Source organism: Prinia subflava, chromosome 23 (assembly GCF_021018805.1).
Source record: "Prinia subflava isolate CZ2003 ecotype Zambia chromosome 23, Cam_Psub_1.2, whole genome shotgun sequence".
NCBI classification, from domain to species: Eukaryota; Metazoa; Chordata; class Aves; order Passeriformes; family Cisticolidae; genus Prinia; species Prinia subflava.
Genome location: NC_086269.1, coordinates 2,552,945 through 2,578,868, shown reverse-complemented (window position 1 = coordinate 2,578,868; position 25,924 = coordinate 2,552,945). Strand labels below are relative to the sequence as shown.

Below are 25,924 nucleotides of genomic sequence, written 5' to 3'. Positions count from 1 at the left end.
ACCCTCCCCGAGGAGCGGCTCCGTCCGACGGGGTGGAAGGAGGGGTGGGGATCCAACCCCAGCTGCCCTCGGTGCAGGGTTTTTGTTGTTTGGTCGCTTCTTGTTCCACCAGCTCTGGGTAAAGTCCCCAGATTGATGCTGAATGGCACCAAAAGGTGCCTGAGGGGCTGCCCTGGATCAGGGGCGCTCCCTTTTGCCATTCCCAGTGCAGGATCTGGAGCTGCTGAGGTGATCCTTGGTGGAGCTGGGATCTCCATCTCCTTGGGATCTCCATCCCCTTGGGATTTCCATCTCCTTGAGATCTCCATCCCCTTGGGATCTCCATCTCCTTGGGATCTCCATTCCCTTGGGATCTCCTTGGGAACTCCATCTCCTTGGGATCTCCATCCCCTTGGGATCTCCATCCCCTTGGGATCTCCTTGGGATCTCCTTGGGATCTCCATCCCCTTGGGATTTCCATCCCCTTGGAATCTCCATCCCCTTGGGATCTCCACCCCCTTGGGATCTCCATCCCCTTGGGATCTCCATCCCCTTGGGATTTCCATCTCCTTGGGATTTCCATCCCCTTGGGATCTCCATCTCCTTGGGATTTCTATTCCCTTGGGATTTCCATCTCCTTGGGATCTCCATCCCCTTGGGATTTCCATCTCCTTGGGATCTCCATCTCCTTGGAATCGGCTTCAGGCCACGTCCTGCTTCCATACCCAAGAGTCCTGCCCTTCAAAGAGGGATTTTGTCCAGAAAAGAAGGGAAATGTGAAATAAAATCAACCAGCCCCTTAAATCCTCTCATTCCCACTTAAATCCTCTCATTCCCAAGCATTGATTGCACTGGAGCTGTTTTTTATGGAGAAGCAGCATCAAACCCCAGGGCCATGATGAGAAAATCCCAGTGGGCTGAAAGAAAATTCCCTCCCAAACATCTCCAAATTGATTTTTGGAGCTGTTTCTAAGGGACGGGAATGGGGTGTAAAATGGGTAAAATGGGTGTAAAAGCTTTGTTGTAGAGTGTCACCTTCTCTTCCTTGCTTTGCCATGCCATGGAGGTGGCTGTGCCCACAGCTTTTAAATAAACACAGCAGCCACAATTCCTTTAATTCCCTTTTTTTTTTTTTTTTTTTTTTTTTTTTTTTTTTTTTTTTTGTAAACATAATCTGGGCTGGATGGGGAAAAAAAACGGAAAAAAAAAAAAAAAAAAAAAAAAAAAAGCCTGGGAACTCAATATATCTTCCAGTTTGGAATTCACATCCCTGAGGAGGTGTGAGGGAGGAGGCGGCACCTCAGGGCAGAGGGGCTCTGGCAGGGAGTGGGGACCATTCTTGGGACATCGGGAGGAATTTAATTTCCTCATGGAAAAGGTGACCAGGCTTTGGAAAGAGCTGCCCAGGGAGGTTTGGAGTCGTCCCCATCCCTGGAGGTGACAAGGAAGGACTGGACGTGGCACTGAGGGCTCGGGGGGATCGGGAGCAGCTTGATGATGCTGGAGGGATTTTCCCACCTAAATTCTGCGGGCACAGGGCAGGGAAGAGAAACACGGTTCGGTTCTCTTCACAGGGAAAAGCTTTACCCCCTTTATGAAGCTCTTTGAAGGATTTTTGAAGCAAAAACAACCCAGCAAACTCCGCCCCCGCTCCTCCTCCCCGCCCTCTCCCTTCCCGTGAGGGGGCGGTGAAGCCACTTCCGGCCGCCATCTTGGCCGCGGGCGCGCTGAGGCTGCGCGCGCGCCGGGCGCCATCTTTGAGCCGGGCAGCAGCGGGGACGCGGCGGCGGCGGCGGCCCCGGCGGAGCGCGGCGACAGCGGCACGGCGGCCCCCGGGGGCTCGGTAAAACTCCCCGATCGAGCGTAAATAAAGCGCTTCGGAGCCCCGCGGCGGCTGGCGGGAGATGGGGGCACGGGGGTGGAGGGGTTTGCTGGCCCAGCCTCGGTTCCTCCGCAGGCCGCGCGTCCCCCGCGCTGTCCCCACACAGCGGGAGCGGCGCGCTGAGGGGACCCCCGGGTGAGGTGGAATTGGTGGAATGAGGTGGAATTAGTGGGTTTAGGTGGAATTAATGGGATTAGGTGGGAATAAAGACGGGATCAGGTGGGTTTCCCACCCCTGGGGCTTTGGGGAGGGGGCGCTGTGTGTCCGGGGTAGGCCTGAGGCCTTTCCTTAGTGCTTACCCCCTCCAAATCCAAGCGCAGGCGCTTTAAAAATCTCCTTATTTTCAGCTAAAACCTTCTTCCTTCCTGTTGTAGCAACGCGTCTAAGAGAGTATTTCTAATGTAGTCACCTAATTACTGCTCACTCCCTAAAGGAACTTCAGGAGCTGAGTAACTCTGGATGCAGCCGGGCCGAATTCCTCCCGTAGGTTGTTAAAACAACGCGATTCGGTGGATTTTTTTGGGGGGTTTATCTTATTTTTTAAAGGTTGGAGCTGAGTTTTGCTGCTTTCTGCCGTCGATTTTTATTATGGAAACACCAGAAGGAGTTTTTTGTTGTTGCTGCAGGGATCGGAGCCTCCGGGTTTTCCCAGAATTGCACTTCCCTAAATAAAACCCGGCTTTATTCCGCTGTAAAAAAAGATAATAAAAGGAGATTCCTGGGGAAATAAACGATTTTAGGGTTGAGTTTGAGGCAGTGCAGGTGGACTGGAGGTGTTGCTGGATTTGTCCAGGAGTTTTCCTGGGAAAAACTTCCCTGGTGGTGGCAATTCCCAACTTTTCCAAGGTGAAATCCAGGGAAAATCGAGGGGTTTTTGGGATTTAATAAATCATTAAATGTTTTATTTAATTCATTAAATGTGAGGGGGCGGAATTGTCACAGGAAATCGCTGCCAGGCCTTGGGGTTGAGCTTGGAAACAGAAAAAAAAAAAGAAGTTTATTTCCTTTAATTATTCTAATTTTATCAAGAGTGGATGTGGCAGCTTCCCTTGGTTTGGGGTTGATTCCTGAGGAGGAAAAGCTGGAGAAAAGTGAAAAAAAGGCTAAAAATGGGTTTAAAATGTGGAATTCTTAGTGCTTTTCCTTCTTTGTCACCTGATAAACAGGAGGTGAATCATCAGATGCCTTTGTCAGGAATTCAAGGCAGCAGGAAAGGTTTTTCCAGGGAAATTTGGAGGCTTTAAATTAAAAAATTCCTCTCAGGAAAGTGCAGGAAAACTTAAAATTAAAAGTGTGTGTTGGTTTTTTGGCCTGGTTTTTGCTGATCCTCAGCTGCTGCATTTTTTATTTGATTTTTTACAACTAATTGGTTTAAAAGCATTTTACTACAAACATTTTAATGGAATTCTGGATAAGAAAAGTGTTTTAAATCCTCATTAATTAATTTGAGACCTGCTGAGTGCACCAGAGTTACTCATTTTTATTCAGATTTTCCATTTTTTTGTGATTGCCACCTTGACACTAATTTAAAATGAGAGAAAAAAAAAGGGTTTTTAATGAATCTTTTAAATAATTAAATTACCTTGATAGAGTTTAGAACCCTGAGGGGATTTTTTGGGGGAGGAGGTTTGGTTGATTTTTTTTCTGTTGCTGTTGTTTATTTTATTTATTTTCACTCTTTAATCAAGATTCAGACTCTGAACTGGAATATGGAAAAATGCTGATTTAATTGATAAAGGAATTAAACCCGAAGGGATTTTCTTTTCCCCCAGGGTGGTGGATGTAGAAATGTTGAATTTTTAGGTGTGTCTGCCTGAGAAAAGGAAATTTCACCTTCCAGCCTGGAAATTCCTCCTGATTTGGGTTGGAATTTCTGCTCCCAACCAGGAATAATCCCTAATTCCCACGGATTTCAGTGTTGGCTTGAGCAAACCGAAGAATTCGGGCTTGAAATTGAAATTTTAACTCCCAAGAGCGTTGGAAAAACGTTGAACTTCACCAGGAGGAGCTGCAGGAATTTTTAGGAGTAGATTCCCGGGAATTTTGAACATCCAAAAGTGAATTTAACCCCGTGGAGATGGAAGAAGGGGAGGGAACCCCTGCACTTAATTCCTGTTTTATTCCCTAAAAAAATCACTAATATGAGAACCCAACTTCTCCTCTTTCCCTGGCCCAAAAAAAAAAAAAAATATTGGGAATATTCCCTGGTGTTTGTGTGAGTAAAAGGTTCCAACTGTTTCTTCTTAACCTGTAAAAAACAATTTTATTCAGTTTTGTCCTCCCCAAAGAGACAGAAATCCTTTGCACAGAAATATCAGAGGGGTGAAATCGACTTTTATTTGCATTTTAGCTGGTTTGATTGCAGGTTGTGTGGAAAAGAACCCTAAAAATCCGATTTTTGTGAGGATATCCAAAAGAAAAAAAAAGAAAAAAATGCTGAATAAAATCAATATCTGCTGGCACCAAACCCCCATCAGCTGCTGAATTGGATCCGAGGCAAGATAATGATGGATAAATGGATTAGGGAGCAGCACAAATGGCAAAATTGGAATATTTAATGGCAAACCCCACAAATTCCCAAATTCTCAACTTCTCCCTGCCCGAGGGATGGATGTGTTTGTCCCCTGTGCTGTCCCCGTGTCCCCAAATCCCCCCTGACCCCCTCCCCTCATCCAAAACAACAGAAATAATCTCATTTTCTCCCTGTTTTTCTTTCGATGTGGGAAATGGGCCAAAATCCCTGATTATTTTATTTTTTTTGCTGGTTTTCTCCTTGTTCTGCTGTCCCTCCCTCCTTTGGGGTGTGTATAAACACAGCCGTGGGTTTATACACACAAAATTTGGGTTTTTTTTTTTTTTTGCTGTAAAAAGGGGGAAGGTTTTTGTGTTTTCTCAATAGGTGAAGAAATCTCAGAAGACGCGAAATCGCAACTTACTGAATTAAATAATTAAAATTAAAAAAAAAAAAAATTAGAAATTTCCCCAGCTGTGGAAGATGGAGCCTCATTTTTGCAGCCACTCTGAATCCCGAATTCATCTGTTTAAAAAAAAAAAAAAAAAAAAAAAAAAAAGGCGCTGGGGCTTTTTCTTTTGAATTTTTTTGTTGGTTATTTTTATTTTTTTATTGGAAGAGCTCTAATATCCCTGGCTGTCTCCAGTGTGCCAGCTTTCCAATGGACTCAATTCCTCCATTAGTTGTCAGATTGTTGGGAGAGCACCTCAGAGTTTGGAATTGTTGGCTGAGAGGTTCCCTTGGAATTGTCAGGAGGAAAAAAAAAAACAAAAAAAAAAAGGAAAAAAAACAAATTCTTTCTGCCCCTTTGTTATTCATTCACGGACTCCTTCGGCCTACAGGAGAAGGGAACTGCATGGCTGGGAAGATCAAAGCCTGGGCTCAACGTGGCCAGGTGGGTGAGCTCCAAAATCCCTGGAATGGGGAAAATCCGGGATGTGGGAATTGTTATTGTGATTAAATCAGTGCAGCTGAATATTTGTAATTAATGTTCCTGCAAAATCCGTTATTGGGGCTTGAGATAGTCTGTTGTTATGGGGTGGTGGTATGTGATTATTATTATTATTGTTGTTGTTGTTATTATTATTAATACTACTATTCTTATTATTGTTATTGTTGTTATTATTATTATTATTATAGGATTATTAGTGGGGGATCATTATTAGTGGGGGATCATTAGTGAGGGATCGTCATTAGTGGGGGATCCTCATTATTAGTGGGGGATCCTCATTATTAGTGGGGGATCCTCATTATTAGTGGGGGATCCTCATTAGTTGGGGGATCCTCATTAGTTGGGGGATCCTCATTAGTTGGGGGATCTTTATTAGTGAGGGATCTTTATTAGTTGGGGGATCATTAGTGTGGGGGATCTTCATTAGTGGGGGATCTTTATTAGTGGGGGGTCTTCATTAATAGTGGGGGATCTTCTTTATTAGTGGGGGGTCGTCATTAGTGGGGGATCTTCTTTATTAGTGGAGGATCTTTATTAGTGGGGGATCTTTATTAGTGGGGGATCTTCATTAGTGGGGGATCCTCATTAGTGGGGGATCCTCATTAGTTGGGGGATCCTCATTAGTTGGGGGATCCTCATTAGTTGGGGGATCTTTATTAGTTGGGGGATCTTCTTTATTAGTGGGGGATCTTCTTTATTAGTGGGGGATCTTCTTTATTAGTGGGGGGGATCCTCATTATTAGTGGGATCTTCATTATTAGTGGGGGGTCTTCATTAGTGGGGGATCTTTATTAGTGTGGGGGATCATTATTAGTGGGGGATCATTATTGGTGGGGGGTCTTCATTAGTGGGGGGGTCTTCATTAGTGGGGGATCATTATTAATTGGGGGATCTTTATTAGTGGGGGGTCTTCATTATTGGAGGATCTTTATTAGTGTGGGGGATCCTCATTAGTGGGGGATCTTCATTAGTGTGGGGGATCTTCATTAGTGTGGGATCTTCATTAGTGTAGGATCATTAATATGTGATTATTAGTATGTATTATTATTATGAATTATGTATCATTTCAGGTGGGAGATGAGAGGTTATATCAATAATGTTGAATAAATAAATAATGATGATAAAGTCTTGTGGAATCAATATTGATAGCTCATTATTGATGACTGTTACAGAATCAGTAGTATTGATAACTCAGAATTACAACCAGTTTTTGAAGAATTTGGGGCACTCCCTAAAATTAGAGATCAATTTCCAATGGGAAATAATTGATTATATCAATAATATGGTGTGAAATAATACGTGATATTAATTATTGTCAGGTATAATTATTGTCAGGTTATTGACAGCTCAGAGTTCAACTAATTAAGAAACTAGGTCACAACCCTAAAATGAAAATTTAATTTCATATGGGAAATAATGTATTATATTAAATTATAGTGTGGAACAATATATGATAAAAATAAATATAATTATGCCATTGATAACTTAAAATTGCAACCAATTTTTAAAGAAATTGAGGCACTTTTGGGTCACACCCTAGAATTAAAGTTTCATTTCAAATGTGACATAACAAATGGTATTAATAATGTAATATGAAATGATACATGATAATAAGAATAAAATATTATTTTATAATAATATGGATATTTTGGATATATTTTGGATTTATAATAATAGGGATATTTTGGAGATCTCAAATTTACCCCAGTTTTTGAAGAAGTGCCTCTCTTTTGGCTCACACCCTAATTTTTCTCTGCCTCAAGACCCAGAACTGTTACTAAGGTCACAAATTGGAATTTATGCTGACAAAACTCCTGCAATTTCAGACAAATCTGACTAAAAATTAGTCTGCATTTCCCAAACAACTCCATTTTAAAAATGGAATTTTAAACAAATTGAGCTTGGTTTTTGTGCCCAGCTGATTTCAGGTCATTACCTCCCTCCAGATATAAATCAATTAACAGGAACCAACTCTAAAAATGACATTTTTTATTGCTGCTCGCTGCTTTTAGGGTTACTTTTAAAAAGAAGCTGTCACTGCTAAGCCAGGAGAAGCCTTTGAAGAGAAGCCAGTCCTGTCCCAGGCTGGAGCAGAGCCCTGGGGAGGAGCAGAGCCGGAGCTGTGCCAGGGATTCCTGCAGCATGTCCAAGCAGGGAGACGACTGCTACTTCTACTTCTACTCCACCTGCAACAAGGTGAGCAGGGCCTGGGATCCCTCGGGGATTCCTCTGGGATTCCTGAGTTCCCTCTGGAATTTCTGCATTCCCTCTGGAGTTCCTGCATTCCCTCTGGGATCCCTCTGGAGTTCCTGCATTCCCTCTGGGATCCCTCTGGGATCCCTCTGGGATTCCTCTGGGGTTCCTGTGAAATTCCTCTGGGATTCCTGAGTTCCCTCTGGAACCCCTCTGGAATTCCCCTGGGATTCCTGTGAAATTCCCCTGGGATTCCTGTGAAATTCCCCTGGGATTCCTGTGAAATTCCTCTGGGATTCCTGAGTTCCCTCTGGAACCCCTCTGGAATTCCTGCGTTCCTTCTGGAATTCCCCTGGGATTCCTGTGAAATTCCTCTGGGATTCCTGTGAAATTCCCCCGGGATTCCTGTGAAATTCCCCCGGGATTCCTGTGAAATTCCCCCGGGATTCCTGTGAAATTCCCCCGGGATTCCTGTGAAATTCCCCCGGGATTCCTGTGAAATTCCCCCGGGATTCCTGTGAAATTCCCCCGGGATTCCTGTGAAATTCCCCCGGGATTCCTGTGAAATTCCCCCGGGATTCCTGTGAAATTCCCCCGGGATTCCTGTGAAATTCCCCCGGGATTCCTGTGAAATTCCCCCGGGATTCCTGTGAAATTCCCCTGGGATTCCTGTGAAATTCCCCTGGGATTCCTGTGAAATTCCCCTGGGATTCCCTCTGGGATTCCCTCTGGGATTCCCTCTGGGATTCCCTCTGGGATTCCCTCTGGGATTCCCTCTGGGATTCCCTCTGGGATTCCCTCTGGGATTCCCTCTGGGATTCCCTCTGGGATTCCCTCTGGGATTCCCTCTGGGATTCCCTCTGGGATTCCCTCTGGGATTCCCTCTGGGATTCCCTCTGGGATTCCCTCTGGGATTCCCTCTGGGATTCCCTCTGGGATTCCCTCTGGGATTCCCTCTGGGATTCCCTCTGGGATTCCCTCTGGGATTCCCTCTGGGATTCCCTCTGGGATTCCTGCCTTCCCTCTGGGATGTCCAGGCAAAGAGCGGGAGGAGGGAGGAAACAAATCCCTCTTCGTTCATTCATTATTCTGCCCCCAGTTCTGAAAACAGGATTGTTTTTAACCTGTGTGATTTCCCTTTCCACCACCCTTTATTTTTTAACCTCTGTGCTTTTCCCATCCCATTTTTTCTAACCTGTGTTCTTTTCCCATCCCATTTTTTCTAACCTGTGTGCTTTTCCCATCCCATTTTTAACCTGTGTGCTTTTCCCATCCCATTTTTAACCTCTCCTCTTTTCCCATCCCATTTTTAACCTCTCCTCTTTTCCCATCCCATTTTTAACCTCTCCACTTTTCCCATCCCATTTTTAACCTCTCCACTTTTCCCATCCCATTCTTTAACCTGTGTTCTTTTCCCATCCCATATTTTTAACCTCTGTGCTTTTCCCATCCCATTTTTTAACCTCTCTACTTCTCCCATCCCATTTTTAACCTTTGTGCTTTTCCCATCCCATTTTTTAACCTCTGTACTTCTCCCATCCCATTTTTTAACCTGTGTTCTTTTCCCATCCCATTTTTAACCTGTGTGCTTTTCCCATCCCATTTTTTAACCTCTCTACTTCTCCCACCCCATTTTTAACCTCTCTACTTCTCCCACCCCATTTTTAACCTTTGTTCTTTTCCCATTCCATTTTTTAACCTCTCTGTTTTTCCCATCCCATTTTTTAACCTTTATTCTTTTCCTACCCCATTTTTAACCCCTCTCCTTCTCCCACCCCATTTTTTCTACCCCCTGTGATTCTCCCTTCCAACCCCTATCACTTTTTAAAGCTGAGTGTGTTTTTTCCCCCTTTTTTTTCCCCGCTTTCCCGCGGATTCCAGGGAGACTCCTGCTCCTTCCGCCACTGCGAGGCGGCGCTGGGCAGCGAGACCGTGTGCACGCTGTGGCAGGAGGGGCGCTGCTTCCGCAATGTCTGCAGGTTCAGGCACATGGAGATCGACGTGAGTGCTCCCCAAAAACCCCTCCTCACCCCAAAAACCTGCCAGAGCCCCCCTGGGATGCAGCAGGGGGAAATGTGCTTTTCCAGCAGAGATTTACAGAGGTTTGGGTGACCAGGAGGGAGGTGGAGGAGGGAAAAAGTGGATTTTTAAGGTGTTTGTCTCAGCAGGAAATGTTTATTATTATTATGATTATTATTATTATGGAGTTATTAGTGTGTGATCATTATTAGTGAAGGTCTTTATTAAGTGTGGGATCATTATTAGTGTGGGATCATTATTAGTGGGGGTCTTTATTAGTCGTGGGATCTTTATTAGTGGTGGATCATTATTAGTGGAGGTCTTTATTAATTGGGGGATCTTTATTAATTGGGGGATCTTTATTAATTGGGGGATCTTTATTAGTGGGGGGGATCTTTATTAGTGGGGGGGATCTTTATTAGTGGGGGGGATCTTTATTAGTGGGGGGGGTCTTTATTAGTGGGGGGGGTCTTTATTAGTGGGGGGGATCTTTATTAGTGGGGGATCCTCATTAGTGGGGGGATCCTCATTAGTGGGGGATCCTCATTAGTGTGGGGGATCCTCATTAGTGTGGGGGATCCTCATTAGTGTGGGGGACCTTCATTAGAGTGGGGGACCTTCATTAGAGTGGGGGACCTTCATTAGAGTGGGGGACCTTCATTAGTCGGGGATCTTCATTAGTCGGGGATCTTCATTAGTCGGGGATCTTCATTAGTCGGGGATCTTCATTAGTCGGGGATCTTCATTAGTCGGGGATCTTCATTAGTGGGGGATCCAATGCTGTTATTCCCAGGATTTTTCCCACCATGGATCCCACTCTTCAAATGTGGTGGGAATCAGATTCCATGGCTCGGGATTCCTCCCCAAAATTTTATCCTGAGCTCTTGGAATTGTGTAAGATAAGAAGAAAAAAAAAGGGAAGGAACTAAAGCTCTGGAAGATAAATTCAGGCGGATTTCACCAGCAATTGAAATCTGAAAATGGAATTTTTCCCGCTGAATAATCCCATTATTTTGGATTTTGGATTAATTTAACTCTGGGACATTGCCCTGTTGAATAATAATTTAAAAACCCAGATAAATTCCATTTTCCAGCCTCCAAAACCTTGTCTGGAATCCCTGAAATATTTCCAGCTGCCCTTAGGAGTGAATTCCCCCCTTTTCTGTGCCCTGCTGACAAACTGAGCCAGTTTGGAGATCCGAGGGGGAATTCCCTGAGCCTGGATTTGTGTTTTTCCCTCAGAAAAAGCGCAGTGAGATCGCCTGTTACTGGGAGAACCAGCCTGGAGGCTGCCAGAAGCACAACTGCGCCTTCCACCACACCAAGGGCCGCTACGTGGACGGGCTCTTCCTTCCCCCCAGCAAAAGTGAGTTCTCCACCTCCTTTTTCCTCTAAATAGCCAAAAATTCATGGTGAATATCCCTTAAAATTGTGTGGATGGGCTCTGACTTCCAAAGTGAATTTTCCACCTCATTTGCAACAAAATATCCAAGAATTAATAGTGAATATTCCTTAAAATTGTGTGGATGGGCTCTAAATTGACCCTGAGCAGAAGTGAGTTCTCCATCTCTTTTTTCCTCAAAATATCCAAAAATTCCTGCTGAATATCCCTTAAATTTGTGTGGATGGGCTCTAAATTCACCCCAGCAAAAGTGAGTTCTCCACCTCCTTTTTCCTCTAAATAGCCAAAAATTCATGGTGAATATCCCTTAAAATTGTGTGGATGGGCTCTGACTTCCCCCTGAGCAGAAGTGAGTTCTCCATCTCTTTTTTCCTCAAAATATCCAAGAATTAATGGTGAATATCCCTTAAAATTGTGTGGATGGGCTCTGACTTCTCCCTGAGCAAAAGTGAATTTTCTCCTGCTCTGTGCTTGGTGATTTCGCTTTTCAAGGTTCCTTTTCCCTTCTTTCTGGCTGGGGAATAAGGAACTGAATCCAGGAGTGTTCTGTTACCAAATTTACAATGTTTGTGGTCAAAATTTGGGATTTCTCAGTCACATTTGAGTTTTTTCCCAGCCAACCTGAAAGAGGTAAGTTTGCACTCAGGGAAATGAAACAAAATTCAAATTTTGAAGTTTTTCCCTGCTCTGTCTTGGTGATTTTTGCTTTTCAAGGTTCCTTTTCCCTTCTCCTTTCTGAGTGAGGAATAAGGAACCAAACCCAGATGTTTCTACCACCAAATTTTCATCTTGAGGGTCAAAATTTGCAATATTTAGAATATTTTTCCTTTTCAGCCACCCTGCCCAGCCCTCCCGAGGCCGCCGAGGACGAGGTGAAGCTGCAGCAGAGCAAACTCTCGGTGCAGCCCAACCCGTCCCCGCAGCTCCGGGGGGTGATGAAGGTGGAGAACTCCGAGAGCGTCCCCAGCCCCACTCACCCCCCCGTGGTCATCAACGCCGCCGACGACGACGAGGATGATGATGGTGAGGAGTCCTGGGCTTGTTTCAGATATTTCTGTTCTCTATCGAGCTTTAAATCACAAAATTTATAGGTTGTGAGGTGGTTTGAGCTGTAGAAAAGAGGATGAGGATGATGATGGTGAGGAATCCTGGGTTTATCCCAGATATTTGTGCTCTCAGGCGGGATAAAAATCGCAAAATTTGTGGATTTTGCAGTGGTTTGAGCTGCAGAAAAGAGGATGATGATGGTGAGGAATCCTGGGTTTATTCCAGATATTTCTGTTCTCTATCGAGATATAAATCACAAAATTTATAGGTTGTGAGGTGGTTTGAGCCGCAGAAAAGAAGCTGGGGATGATGATGGTGAAGAATCCTGGGTTTATTCCAGATATTTCTGCTCTCTATCGAGATATAAATCACAAAATTTATAGGTTCTGAGGTGGTTTGAGCTGCAGAAAAGAAGCTGGGGATGATGATGGTGAGAAATCCTGGGTTTATTCCAGATATTTGTGCTCTCAGTCGGGATAAAAATTGCAAAATTTCTGGATTTTGCAGCGGTTTAAGCTGCAGAAAAGAGGATGAGGATGATGATGGTGAGGAATCCTGAATTTATTTCAGATATTTCTGCTCTCTATCGAGATATAAATCACAAAATTTATAGGTTGTGAGGTGGTTTGAGCTGCAGAAAAGAGGATGAGGATGATGATGGTGAGGAATCCTGAGTTTATTTCAGATATTTCTGCTCTCTGTCGAGATATAAATCACAAAATTTATAGGTTGTGAGGTGGTTTGAGCTGCAGAAAAGAGGATGAGGATGAGGATAATGAGAAATCTTGAATATATTTCAAATATTTCTGCTCTCAGTCGGGATAAAAATCGTGAAATTTGTGAATTTTTGCGGTGGTTTGAGCTGCAGAAAAGAGGATGAGGATGATGATGGTGAGAAATCCTGGGCTTGTTTCAGGTATTTCTGCTCTCAGTCAGGATAAAAATCGCAAAATTTGTGGATTTTGCAGCGGTTTGAGCTGCAGAAAGGAGGATGAGGATGGTGAGGAATCCTGGGTTTATTCCAGATATTTCTGTTCTCTATCGAGATATAAATCACAAAATTTATAGGTTGTGAGGTGGTTTGAGCCGCAGAAAAGAGGATGAGGATGATGATGGTGAGAAATCTTGAGTTTGTTTCAGATATTTCTGCTCTCAGTCGGGATAAAAATCGCAAAATTTATAGATTTTGCAGCGGTTTGAGCTGCAGAAAAGAGGGGGTGAGGATGGTGCTGGTGAGAAATCTTGAATTTATTTTGAATATTTCTGCTCCCAGTTGAGATATAAATTGCAAAATCTGTGATTTGTGTGGCAGTTTAAGCTGCAGAAAAGAGGATGATGATTGTGAGAAATCTTGAGTTTATTTCAGATATTTCTGTTCTCTATCGAGATATAAATCACAAAATTTATAGGTTGTGAGGTGGTTTGAGCTTCAGAAAGAGGATGATGATGGTGAGAAATCCTGGGTTTATTTCAGATATTTCTGCTCTCAGTCGGGATAAAAATCGCAAAATTTATAGATTTTGCAGTGGTTTGAGCTGCAGAAAAGAAGCTGGGGATGATGATGGTGAGAAATCTTGAGTTTATTTCAGATATTTCTGCTCTCTATCGAGCTGTAAATCACAAAATCTGTGATTTGTGTGGCAGTTTAAGCCGCAGAAAAGAGGATGAGGATGATGATGGTGAGAAATCCTGAATTTATTTCAGATATTTCTGCTCTCAGTCGGGATAAAAATCGCAAAATTTGTGAATTATGCAGCGGTTTAAGCTGCAGAAAAGAGGATGATGATGGTGAGAAATCTTGGGTTTATTTCAGATATTTCTGCTCTCAGTTGAGATAAAAATCAGAAAATTTGTGGATTGTGCAGCGGTTTGAGCTGCAGAAAAGAGGATGAGGATGATGGTGAGGAATCCTGAATATATTTCAAATATTTCTGCTCTCAGTCGAGCTGGAAATCACAAAATTTGTGAATTTTTGCAGTGATTTAAGCTGCAGAAAAGAAGCTGGGGATGATGATGGTGAGAAATCCTGAGTTTATTTCAGATATTTCTGCTCTCAGGCGGGATAAAAATCGCAAAATCTATGGATTGTGCAGCGGTTTGAGCTGCAGAAAAGAGGATGAGGATGATGATGGTGAGAAATCCTGAGCTTATTTCAGATATTTCTGCTCTCAGTTGAGCTGTAAATCACAAAATTTGTGGATTGAGCTGCAGAAAAGAGGATGATGATGATGGTGAGAAATCCTGAGCTTATTTCAGATATTTGTGCTCTCAGTTGAGATAAAAATCACAAAATTTGTGAAATGTGCAGCAATTTAAGCTGCAGAAAAGAGGATGATGATGATGATGGTGAGAAATCCTGAGTTTATTTCAGATATTTCTGCTCTCTATCGAGATATAAATCACAAAATTTGTGGATTGTGCAGCGATTTAAGCTGCAGAAAAGAGGCTCAAATAGCTTGAAATCTTGAACCACCTAAAAATAAAAACTTTTGGCTAAATCCTTACTCCATCAATGATTTTATTTGGGTTTATTTTCCCTTCCAGACCAACTTTCTGAAGAAGGAGAAGAAACCAAAACCCCGGTCCAGCCACCCCCCACAGAAACCCACAACGGGCTGAGGGTGATTTCCACCAGGAAATCCAATCCCAGTGCAAAGCAAGGTATTCCAGGAGCTGCAGGAGAAGAATTTAACAATTAAAAGCAGAAATATTCCTAAAATATTTCTAAAATAAAATATTTTCCTAAAATAAAATAGAACTCAGGAACGCTGAGTGGAATCCGGGAGTTCCTTCCCATCTAATCGCAGGGAAAAATCCTCCTGGTTTGGTTTTGTGGGACAAAAATGGAATTTAAAGAGTTGAAAAGTGCAGTTTAAAGAGTTCAGATGTCTGAAAATGTCCCTTGAGGCATTTCTAAAATAAAATATTTTCCTAAAATATTCCTAGAATAAAATAGGACTCAGGAAGGCTGAATGGAATCCGGGAGTTCCTTCCCATCTAATCGCAGGGAAAAATCCTCCTGGTTTGGTTTTGTGGGTGAAAATGGAGTTTAAATGGAATTTAAAGGGTTGAAAATTGGAATTTTAAGGGTTGAAAATTGGAATTTGAAGGGTTGAAAATTGGAATTTGAAGGGTTGAAAAGTGGAGTTTGAAGGGTTGAAAAGTGGAGTTTGAAGGGTTGAAAAGTGGAGTTTGAAGGGTTGAAAAGTGGAGTTTGAAGGGTTGAAAAGTGGAGTTTGAAGGGTTGAAAAGTGGAGTTTGAAGGGTTGAAAAGTGGAATTTGAAGGGTTGAAAAGTGGAATTTGAAGGGTTGAAAAGTGGAATTTGAAGGGTTGAAAAGTGGCATTTGAAGGGTTGAAAAGTGGAATTTGAAGGGTTGAAAAGTGGAATTTGAAGGGTTCAAATGTCTGAAAATGTCCCTTGAGGCATTGTGGAAATCCAGATCCAGGGAATTCAGGAATCTTTAATCCCTCTCCATGAATTTGTGCTCAGGAGTTTGGATTTTCCCCTGGAGGGTGAAAAATGCTGCCAATTTTCCAAAATCCCTCCTGTTCTGGGGCTGTTTAACTCCTGGGGGGTGTTGACAGAGTTTATTCCCAATATTTTGGAATTTATTTATTTAGTTTATTCCAAATAAACTCCATTTCCTGAACTGTTTTGTGCTTCCAGACGACAACTTAAATTTCGGGATAAAAACCTTGGAAGAGATCAAACTGAAGAAACTCAAGGAAAAAGCCAAAAAACAAGGTGGTGAGTTAATATCCCTAAAATCCCTCCTGCCTTCCATTCATCCTTTTATTTAATCCTGATTTTCCTTGGATAATTTACAGGGGAAGGAAATTTTTTATTTGGAAATTGGGAGATCCTGCAGGGACAGACTTGGATGTTTTTTTTTTTGGAATGGCTACTCTGGCATCTGCTTGGAATTCCGAGGGCAAATCCAAGGAAAATGGGTAAATATTTGGATTTTTCCATGTTTTTCCATGCAGAAGGTCCTTCAGGAGTGGCTGTGGATCCCCTCCAAGCCCGGAACATTCCCGTGCCAGAGAAGGAAAACGTCCGGACCGTGCTGAGAACTGTGACCCTCTCCTCCAAGGAAGGTAATCCCAAAAATTCCCAAAAATTCCCAAAATCAAGAGCATTCCCAGCCCCTAAATCAAATTATTGAGAATTAAGAGAATTCAAATGTGCTCCTACCTTTCCTGATTTCAGTTTTAAATGCTGTGTTGGAAAAGTTGGGGATTTATAATTTGGTTGGAATTAAATCTCAGGATTTTTTATCATTAAAACAATTTCTCCTCCCAGCATTTCTTAATTCCTGTGGTTTGGCAGCCAGAAAATTGAATTTTGGGGGAAATAAAGGCTGTATTGGGATGTTTTTGGTGCACTGCAAAGGTTTTTCCTTGTTTTAGGGGAGGATCCCGTGATCCAGCTGAACCTTCCTGACAGACTGGGAAAAAGGAAAACCCTCATGGGTGAGAGCTTTTTGTGAAGTATTTCCATCAAAAAAAGCAAATTCTGTTAGCAGCTAAACCCCAAAAAATATTAAAATTTAATCTGGGAGGGTTTAGGTTAGTGGGGGATTGTTCTAAACCCTCCTGCAGAGGAACATTCTGAAAGAATTTCTCATTTTTTGTCATTTTGAAGGAGGGAAAACTTTCCTTCCCCTGAGGAGGAACGTTGCTGACAGGCTGGGCAGGAAGGCAGAGCTGCAGGAAAACGCAGACAAAGCCCCGAGGAGAGGCACAGGTACCAAAAACATCTAAATTTCACACCTGGAATCCCCAAAATTGGGGATTTTCTGTCCAGTTTTTCTTTCCAGCTTCTCTGTTTGGGATTTTCTGTTCCTCCTTCCTTCTTCTCTTTCTTTTTTCACATTGGTTGAGGGTTCAAGGTCACTCTGAATCCCACTGAGATCCTCTCCTGTCTCATTTCCCACCCAAAATTGGGATTTTTGCCACTTTTTAACTTTTCCTCTGTTTTTTTTTTTTTAGTGCAAGTCCTGAAGACCCTGAAGGAGAGGCTGGGGCTGCCCTCTGAGCAGAGCAGCACTGAGACAGGTAAAAATCAGATTTAAAACATTCTTTCTTTTTTCTTTTCTTCCAAGAACTTCCATGCAGCCTTAAATTGGAAATTTTAAAGGATGGCTGGCTCTGAATTCCCAAATCCAAGTGGGGTAAAGGAGGGAGAGTTTATTGTTCAGGGGATTGGGATTGTTCAGCCTGGAGAGGAGGAATTTTGGGAATTCACCTGCAGGAAAGGTGGAGAGGGAATATTCCCAAGGATGAGGGGAATGGGTTTGGATGGGATTTTGGGAATAAATCCTTCCCTGGGAGAGGCTGGGATGGAATTCCCAGAGGAGCTGTGGCTGCCCCATCCCTGGGAGTGTCCCAGGCCGGGTTGGATGGTGGAGAAAATGGGAAAAAAAATGGATAAAATGGATGAAAAAGATTAAAAAAATGGATAAAATGGTTAAAATGGCAGCCTGGGATGGTGGGAGGTGTCCCTGCCCGTGGGATTGAATGATCCCTTCCAACCCAAACCATTCCAGGATTCCATAAAAAATCCCAGGTCCAGGGCTCCTGACTCATTCCCAGCTCACAAATTCCCCCATCCCTGGGAGTGTCCCAGGCCGGGTTGGATGGTGGAAAAAATGGGAAAAAATGGATTAAAATGGTTAAAATGACAGCCTGGGATGGTGGGAGCTGTCCCTACCCATGGGATTGGATGATCCCTTCCAGTCCAAACCATTCCAGGATTCCATTTGGGAATTTTGGGAATAAATCCTTCCCTGGGACTGGGATGGAATTCCCAGAAATTCCGTGGCTGCCCCTGGAGCCCTGGGAGTCCCCAAGGCTTTGGAATAAATTGGGATCATGGAAGGTCCTGCCCATGGCAGGGGTGGGAACAGGACAATCCTTAAGATCTTCCAACCCAAACCATTCCAGGATTCCATAAAAAATCCCAGTTCCAGGGCTCCAGCTCGCAAATTCCCCCATCCCTGGGAGTGTCCCAGGCCAGTTGGATAGTGGAAAAAATGGGGAAAAATGGATAAAACTGTTAAAATGGCAGCTTGGGATGGTGGGAGGTGTCCCTTCCCATGGGATGATCCCTTCCAACTCAAACCATTCCATGATCCCATAAAAAATCCCAGTTCCAGGGCTCCAGCTCCCAAATTCCCCCATCCCCGGGAGTGTCCCAGGCCAGGTTGGAGCACCCTGGGATAGGGAAGATGTCCCTGGGTGATCCCTGAAGTCCTCCCAACCCAAGGGAGCCTCAATCCCGAATTCCCTGAGTGCTTGGAGGAGCTCTGGAGGCTTTTCCCTGCCCTTGAGGGACAAGGAGAAGTTCATTTCCCGGACTTTGATTTCCCTGCCCGCAGACAAAGGCACCAAGCCCATCGAGGAGATCCGAGTGAAAACCCTGGAGGAGATCCGGCTGGAAAAAGCCAACCAGAGGCGAGGGGAGCCCCCGGGCAGGATCCCAGGGGAGGGCAGGAAAAACGAAGATCCCAATCCGGCATCCAGAGCCTCCCCGGCCGCCCGCATCAAATCCCTGCCGGGAGCCCTGGCAGAGAAAAACCACAAAAGATCCGGAGAGGAGAAGGAGAAAGCCGAGGAATTCCCCAGCAGAGCCAGAGCTGAGGCTGATCCCAGGAAACAGAACATTCCTGCTCCAGCAGTGCCAGGCAGGGTGCAGCTGGCAGAGCCGGGAAGAGCCAGAGGGGCCGGAGAAGTTCGGATCAAAACCCTGGAGGAGATCAAGAGGGAGAAGGCGCTGAGGATGCAGCAGAGCGGGGAGAACGGCCCTGCCCCGGCTGCCCCCGCCGAGGCCGCCCTGAGGGGCAGGAAACTGCTGCGGGTCACCAAGCTCGTGGGTGAGGAGGAATTCCCTTCCCCTGGGAGTTCTGTGTCCCGCTGGGAGTTCTGTGTCCCGCTGGGAGTTCTGTGTCCCGCTGGGAGTTGTGTGTCCCCCTGGGAGTTGTGTGTCCCCCTGGGAGTTCTGTGTCCCGCTGGGAGCTCCGTGTCCCCCTGGGAGCTCCGTGTCCCCGTGGGAGCTCCGTGTCCCGCTGGGAGCTCCGTGTCCCCCAGGGAGCTCCGTGTCCCCCAGGGAGCTCCGTGTCCCGCTGGGAGTTCCGTGTCCCGCTGGGAGCTGCGTGTCCCGCTGGGAGCTCCGTGTCCCCGTGGGAGCTCCGTGTCCCCGTGGGAGCTCCGTGTCCCCGTGGGAGCTCCGTGTCCCCGTGGGAGCTCCGTGTCCCCGTGGGAGCTCCGTGTCCCCCTGGGAGCTCCGTGTCCCGCTGGGAGCTCCGTGTCCCGCTGGGAGCTCCGTGTCCCGCTGGGAGCTCCGTGTCCCGCTGGGAGCTCCGTGTCCCCGTGGGAGCTCCGTGTCCCCGTGGGAGCTCCGTGTCCCCGTGGGAGCTCCGTGTCCCCCAGGGAGTTCCGTGTCCCCGTGGGAGCTCCGTGTCCCCGTGGGAGCTCTGTGTCCCGCAGGGAATTCTGCCTTCCCTGCAGGGAATTCTGCCTTCCCCTCTGGGAATTCTGCCTTCCCCTCTGGGAATTCTGCTTCCCCTTGGGAATTCTGCTTCCCCCCCGGGAGCTCTGATTCCCTTTGGGAGCTCTGCCTTCCCCTGGGAATTCTGCTTCCTTCCCCCTGGGAATTCTGCTTCCTTCCCCCTGGGAATTCTGCTTCCTTCCCCCTGGGAGTTCTGTGTCCCGCTGGGAATTCTGCCTTCCCCTTGGGAATTCTGCCTTTCCCCTGGGAGCTCCACTTCTCCTTGGGAATTCTGCCTCCTTCCCCTTGGGAATTCTGCCTCCTTCCCCTTGGGAATTCTGCCTCCTTCCCCTTGGGAATTCTGCTTTCCCTTGGGAATTCTGCCTCCTTCCCCTGGGAATTCTGCTTCTCCTTGAAACCAAATCCTGTTTGCTCAGGAATCGCTTGGATTTGTCCTTCTGGGTGTGCTTGAAAGGTTTCAGGCTTTTGGGGTTAAAATTGCGGATTTTCCATGAGTTTCCTGTGTTTGCCCCTGGAAAATCCCATTCCTTGAAAAGTTTGAGGCTCCAGAGTTAAAAGGGTCGTGGGATTCTCCATGAATTCCATGAATTTCCATGAGAATTTCCCGTATCTCCCTCATTCCTTCCAGAGTTAAAATGATCACAGGATTCTCCATGAATTCCATGAGAGTTTCCTCGAAGAAAATTCATTTCTTGAGGAGCTCCAGAGTTCCAAGGATCACGGAATTCTCCATGAATTCCATGATAATTTCCTGTATTTCCCACTGGAAAATGATTCCTTGAATCCATTCCTTCAGGCTCCAAAATTAAAAGTATCACAGGATTCTCCATGAATTCCATGATAATTTCCCCACTGGAAAATTCATTTTTTCCAGAGTTATAAAAGGATTTTGTGATTCTCCATGAATTTCCTGTGTTTCCCACTGGAAAATCCATTCCTTGAGGAGCTTTGTGGTGTAATTCCCATTTTTTTTTCTGCCCTGGGTTTGTGGGATCTTCCCTGTGCTGGAATCCATTCCATTCCCCTTTGGAATATTGGGAATTTGGGAAGGATTTATCAGCATGAGGGCATCCAAAATTTCATTATTCAGATTATTTAATCCACAGTGGGACTGAAGGAGAGACAAAATCCTGCAGGAATTGCTTCCTGATCATAAAAACAGGGAAATAACCCCCCCAAGACACCAAAAAATGAACTTTTGGATGTTTTTTCTTGATTTAAAGCACCTGGAAGAGAAGAAAAAATGATCGTGGAGCTGAACAAACCTTCCCTCAAGGGGAGCTCTGCACCTGCTGAGGTGAGTCTGGGAGGGAGAACAAATTTATAATAAAATTTCTCAATTTTCTGATTAATTCCTCACATTCCTGAGCATTTGGGGCATAAAATAATAAAATTTCTCAATGATTTTGGCATTTTTTTGTTTCCTCCTCCTTGTTTTTCCCACCTTTCCTCATCTGGGAATTGTGAAATTCTAAATGCTTAATTCACATCTTCCCTTTGAATTAATTAATCACTTAAGTTATTTCATTTATGCCTGACAATGAATAAAATACCAGAGGTGGGCAAAATATTTTTGTTTTCAGTCATTTTTCCCTGGAATTTTTTTTCCATTTTTAAAATGCCAAGCTGGATATTTTAACCCTCAAAATTGGAATTTTAGAGGAAATCAGGCTCTGTGGAGGGGCTTGGATGGTTTTATATTCCCTGAAAAAATTGGATTTGCTACAGGCAGAGCTTTGTGCTCCATGAAAAGTTGTTTTTTTGGGAATTGCAGTTTTTAAAGAGCATTTCCATGGGCTGGATCTTGCAAAAAAAATAAGGAAAAATTGGATTTTAATGGTGCCACATGGAGCCATTTTGAGGGGATTACCACCCAAAATTCCTTAGTGAATCCATAGGTTTTTATCCCTAGATTTTTATCCTAATAACCCTCTTGGGGTGTTGTGTTTTGGTTTTTATTCCTTCTCAGAATTCAGGGAATTCTGGAATCCAGGTGAAGAGCCTGGAGGAAATCATGTGGGAGAAACGGCAGCAGAAACAGCGGCAGGAGGAGAAAGCGCAGAAGGGACCCGGCACAATTCCAGCTGAAACCCAGGATAAAACCCAGGATAAAACCCAGGATAAAACCCAGGATAAAACCCAGGATAAAAACCAGGATAAAAACCAGGATAAAATGCCGGGATCGGGGAGCCCCGAGCCGGCCCTGGGCAGGAGGAAAGCGGGGAAATTCCAGGAGGATGGAACGGGGAGCCCCGAGAAGGATCCAGGGAAAAAGGGAGCTCAGCTGGGAGAGAGGAGAACCAGAGGTGAGCGCTGGGAGCAGGGTGGGGATTCAGGGATAACTCATTCCCAAAAATCCGTTCCCAGGGAATGGGGGAGGCTCTGGGATCCCAGGAATGTCCTGGGAGCAGGGTGGGGATTCAGGGATAACTCATTCCCAAAAATCCATTCCCAGGGAATGGGGGAGGCTCTGGGATCCCGGGAATGTCCTGGGAGCAGGGTGGGGGTTCAGGGATAACTCATTCCCAAAAATCCATTCCCAGGGAATGGGGGAGGCTCTGGGATCCTGGGAATGGCCTGGGAGCAGGGTGGGGATTCAGGGATAACTCATTCCCAAAAATCCATTCCCAGGGAATGGGGGAGGCTCTGGGATCCTGGGAATGTCCTGGGAGCAGGGTGGGGATTCAGGGATAACTCATTCCCAAAAATCCATTCCCAGGGAAGGGGGGAGGCTCTGGGATCCTGGGAATGTCCTGGGAGCAGGGTGGGGATTCAGGGATAACTCATTCCCAGGGAATGGGGGAGGCTCTGGGAGCAGGGCTGGGGGTTCAGGGATAACTCATTCCCAAAAATCCATTCCCAGGGGAGGCTCTGGGATCCTGGGAATGTCCTGGGAGCAGGGTGGGGATTCAGGGATAACTCATTCCCAAATATCCGTTCCCAGGGAATGGGGGAGGCTCTGGGATCCCGGGAATGCTGCAGGCACCGGGAGGAGGGTGGGGAATGTTCGGGGCAAATCCAGAGCTGGGGACGGACAGAGGGGCTGGATAAAGGGGATGGACAGAGGGATGGACAGAGGGGATGGACAGAGGGGATGGACAGAGGGGCCGGACAGAGGGATGGACAGAGGGGATGGACAGAGGGGATGGACAGAGGGATTGGACAGAGGGATTGGACAGAGGGATTGGACAGAGGGATGGACAGAGGGATGGACAGAGGGATGGACAGAGGGGATGGACAGAGGGGATGGACAGAGGGATGGACAGAGGGATGGACAGAGGGGATGGACAGAGGGATTGGACAGAGGGATGGACAGAGGGATGGACAGAGGGGATGGACAGAGGGATGGACAGAGGGATGGACAGAGGGGATGGACAGAGGGGATGGACAGAGGGATTGGACAGAGGGATTGGACAGAGGGATGGACAGAGGGATGGACAGAGGGATGGACAGAGGGGATGGACAGAGGGGATGGACAGAGGGATGGACAGAGGGATGGACAGAGGGATGGACAGAGGGGATGGACAGAGGGATGGACAGAGGGATGGACAGGGGGGATGGACAGGGGGGATGGACAGGGGGGATGGACAGAGGGGCCGGACAGAGGGACGGACAGAGGGGATGGACAGAGGGGCTGGATAAAGGGGGATGGACAGAGGGATTGGATAAAGGGGATGGACAGAGGGATGGACAGAGGGGATGGACAAAGGGATTGGACAAAGGGATTGGATAAAAGGGTTGGACAAAGGGGTTGGACAAAGGGGTTGGAGCTCGTTCTCTGTGGGAATGTTGGGAATGTTCTCCTGGAGAAGAGAAGGATCCAGGGAGAGCTCAGAGCTCCTTCCAGGAGCTCCAGGAGAGCTGGAGGGAGTTTTGGGATGAGGGACGGAGGGACAGGACACAGGGGATGGCTTCCAATGACTCCCCAGTGCCAGGGATGGGGTTTTGGGATGGAATTCCCAGAGAATCCGTGGCTGCTCCACCCCTGGAAGTGCCCAAGGCCACCCTGGGGTCACCCCTGGGGGCACAGAGGGTGACCCTGGCTGATCCCACCCCAAACCATCCCGGAATTCCGCGATTGTGAACAAACCCTGGTGTTTTTTTTTACCCAAATCTGAGTTTTTTACCATTCCTGCTCCTCCCATTCCAGCCAAATCCAAGGTGTGCCTGAAGCCTCTGGATGGCAAAGCCCCCCCCAAGCAGCCCCTGAAGAGGAAGGGCCCCGAGGGGCCCCCCCCGGCCGTGGTGGCCGTGAAGCCACTCAGTGCCACCAGCGGGGACCCCCAGGAGCCCCCAGCCAAGGTAAGGCCTCAAACCCCTCCTTATTCCCAAAAAAAACCCTGGAAAATGAAACCTCCTCCAGCTCTCCCTTCCCTTTCCACCCCACGAGCGTCGGGGGCAGCACATTCCTGCTTTGGAGGCGTCTCCACAATTCCCTGCTGGGATTTTAGGAAGGGTTTTGTCCATTCCAAGCTAAAAATCCCTTAAAAATTCCTCATTTTGGGAGTGCCCTGAAGCAGAAAAGAAAAAATCTCCTGAACTTTGGGATTTTTATATCCTAAAATTTGTCCTGCTGCTCATCCCCAGGTTGTTGTTGCCAGTTCTCCAGAGGACAGCCCGGGCTCCATCCCTCGAGGAGAGAATTCCCAGAGCAGGTAACTCCAATCACTCATCCTGGATTTCCCAAAAAGGATCCTGAATTTCCCAAAATTCATCCTGAACTTCCCAAAACTGATCCAGGACTCCCAAAACCCATCCTGGGCTTCCCAAAACTCATCCTGGGCTTCCCAGTACTGATCCAGGACTCCAAAAACTCATCCAGGGCTCCCCGAAACCCACCCTGGACTCCCCAAAACCCATCCAGGACTCCCAAAACCCATCCTGGGCTTCCCAAAACCCATCCTGGGCTTCCCAAAACCCATCCTGGGCTTCCCAAAACCCATCCTGGGCTTCCCAAAACCCATCCTGGGCTTCCCAAAACTCATCCTGGGCTTCCCAGAACCCATCCAGGACTCCAAAAATTCATCCTGGACTTCCCAAAACTGATCCAGGACTCCAAAAACTCATCCTGGGCTTCCCTAAACTCATCCTGGGCTTCCCAAAATTCATCCAGGACTTCCCAGAACCGACCCAGGACTCCCCAAAACCGACCCAGGACTCCAAAACCCCATCCTGGACTTCCCAAAACCCATCCCAGCCCCCCAAACCATCCCCAGCCTCCCGGAATTCCCACCCGGGTGCAAAATTCAAGCATTAAACTCCACCCCAGGCCTCTCCCACGCTGATTTTTCCCTGTTTCCCCTGTTTGCCCCAGCCCCAAGCTGCAGGCTGGGAGCCAGGGGGGTTCCGTGGCGCAGTCGGAGGTGTCGGGATCCTCTTCCTCCTCCTCCTCCTCCTCCTCCTCCTCCTCGCTGGAGGTGCCGCTGAAGCTGCGGCGCCTGAGCTCGGCCGGCGCCGCCAAACCGGCGCTGTCGGTGGAGGACGACTTCGAGAAGCTCATCTGGGAGATCTCCGGGGGAAAGCTGGAGGCAGAGATCGACCTGGACCCCGGCAAGGACGAGGACGACCTCCTTCTGGAACTTTCCGAGATGATCGACAGCTGAGAGGGGGAGGATTTTAAAAAAAAACTACAATGTGGGGAAAAAAGAGACAAAACCAAAAAATCCAACCTAAAAACAGAATTCCTTCCCTCACCCCTCACACAAATCCTGTAAATGTTGTTGGAGCCGTGGAGGAGATGCTTTTCCCAGCTGGATTGTTAGGAATAGGCAGAGTCTGCGCTGTTATCCCGAAATTCCGGCGGCTCCTCCAAGGACAAAGCACTTGGAGTCCCCTCAGGGGGACACGGGTCCCTCCCTGCTCCCTCCTGGACAGCAAATCCCGAAAATCCCGGAGTTACTGTGTCAGCTCTGGAATTGGAGGATGGATGCTGCCTCCGGACTCGGAATTGGGGGAAATTCAGGAAAACCAGGCTGGGACAGGGAGCAGGATTTGGGATTATTTGGGATTATTTGGGATTTTGGACCAAACGCTGCCAGGGCTGGGAAATGCAGGGGGAATTTCCCTGCTGGGATCCTGGCGTGGGCAGCCCCAGCTCCCCCTGGCTGCCGCAGGAGTTTGGGGACAGCAGGGACAGCTTCAAGTGCCTCGGGGGTCCTGAGGGTCCCTCCCTGCCCAGGGACTGGAATGAGCCCCCCACATCCCCCCGGGATCGCTGTGGGAGGGAGGAAAAGCTTCTGGAATGTTCCCCCGTGGCTGCTGCCCTTTTTCCAGCCCGTTGGGAGATGGGATTGGCTGGAATCCCTGTGGGTTTCGTTAGATTTTTTTTTTGGGTTTTTTTTGTTGTTTTTCTTCTGTAAATATTTTATTCTTCCATTTTATATTTGTATGATTCTATTTAAGGGATTAAAGGTAGGCTGCTCACTC

At 46.6% G+C, this 25,924-nt stretch overlaps 1 protein-coding gene across 5 annotated transcripts; it reads left to right on the top strand.

The window, feature by feature from the left end:
- The first annotated feature begins 1,692 nt into the window (after positions 1 to 1,692).
- ZC3H11A (zinc finger CCCH-type containing 11A) lies at positions 1,693 to 25,924 on the top strand. Of its 5 annotated transcripts, none has more exons than XM_063418687.1 (19): positions 1,693 to 1,822; positions 2,236 to 2,344; positions 5,216 to 5,268; positions 7,338 to 7,521; positions 9,400 to 9,519; positions 10,780 to 10,903; positions 11,774 to 11,962; positions 14,531 to 14,647; positions 15,656 to 15,736; positions 15,976 to 16,086; positions 16,399 to 16,461; positions 16,634 to 16,735; positions 16,981 to 17,046; positions 18,369 to 18,863; positions 20,722 to 20,795; positions 21,468 to 21,804; positions 23,649 to 23,800; positions 24,086 to 24,153; positions 24,813 to 25,924. In XM_063418687.1, exons 2-19 carry the CDS (start codon positions 2,321 to 2,323, stop codon positions 25,099 to 25,101), a joined length of 2,649 nt encoding a protein of 882 aa, XP_063274757.1. In that variant the 5' UTR covers positions 1,693 to 1,822; positions 2,236 to 2,320; the 3' UTR covers positions 25,102 to 25,924. The 5 variants fall into 5 exon arrangements, with proteins under 5 accessions (XP_063274757.1, XP_063274760.1, XP_063274758.1 ...); XM_063418688.1 differs by having other exon boundaries at positions 1,748 to 1,822; positions 2,295 to 2,344; XM_063418690.1 differs by lacking the exon at positions 2,236 to 2,344 and having other exon boundaries at positions 1,722 to 1,822.

What these genes read in the sequence shown, in the direction of transcription:
- ZC3H11A (XM_063418687.1), top strand. Translation starts at nt 2,321, where the DNA reads ATGCAGCCGGGCCGAATTCCTCCC. An exon ending in GACCCTCTCCTCCAAGGAAG is followed by an intron (nt 16,087 to 16,398) that starts GTAATCCCAAAA and finishes TCCTTGTTTTAG; the next exon opens with GGGAGGATCCCGTGATCCAG. An exon ending in GGAGAGAATTCCCAGAGCAG is followed by an intron (nt 24,154 to 24,812) that starts GTAACTCCAATC and finishes TGTTTGCCCCAG; the next exon opens with CCCCAAGCTGCAGGCTGGGA.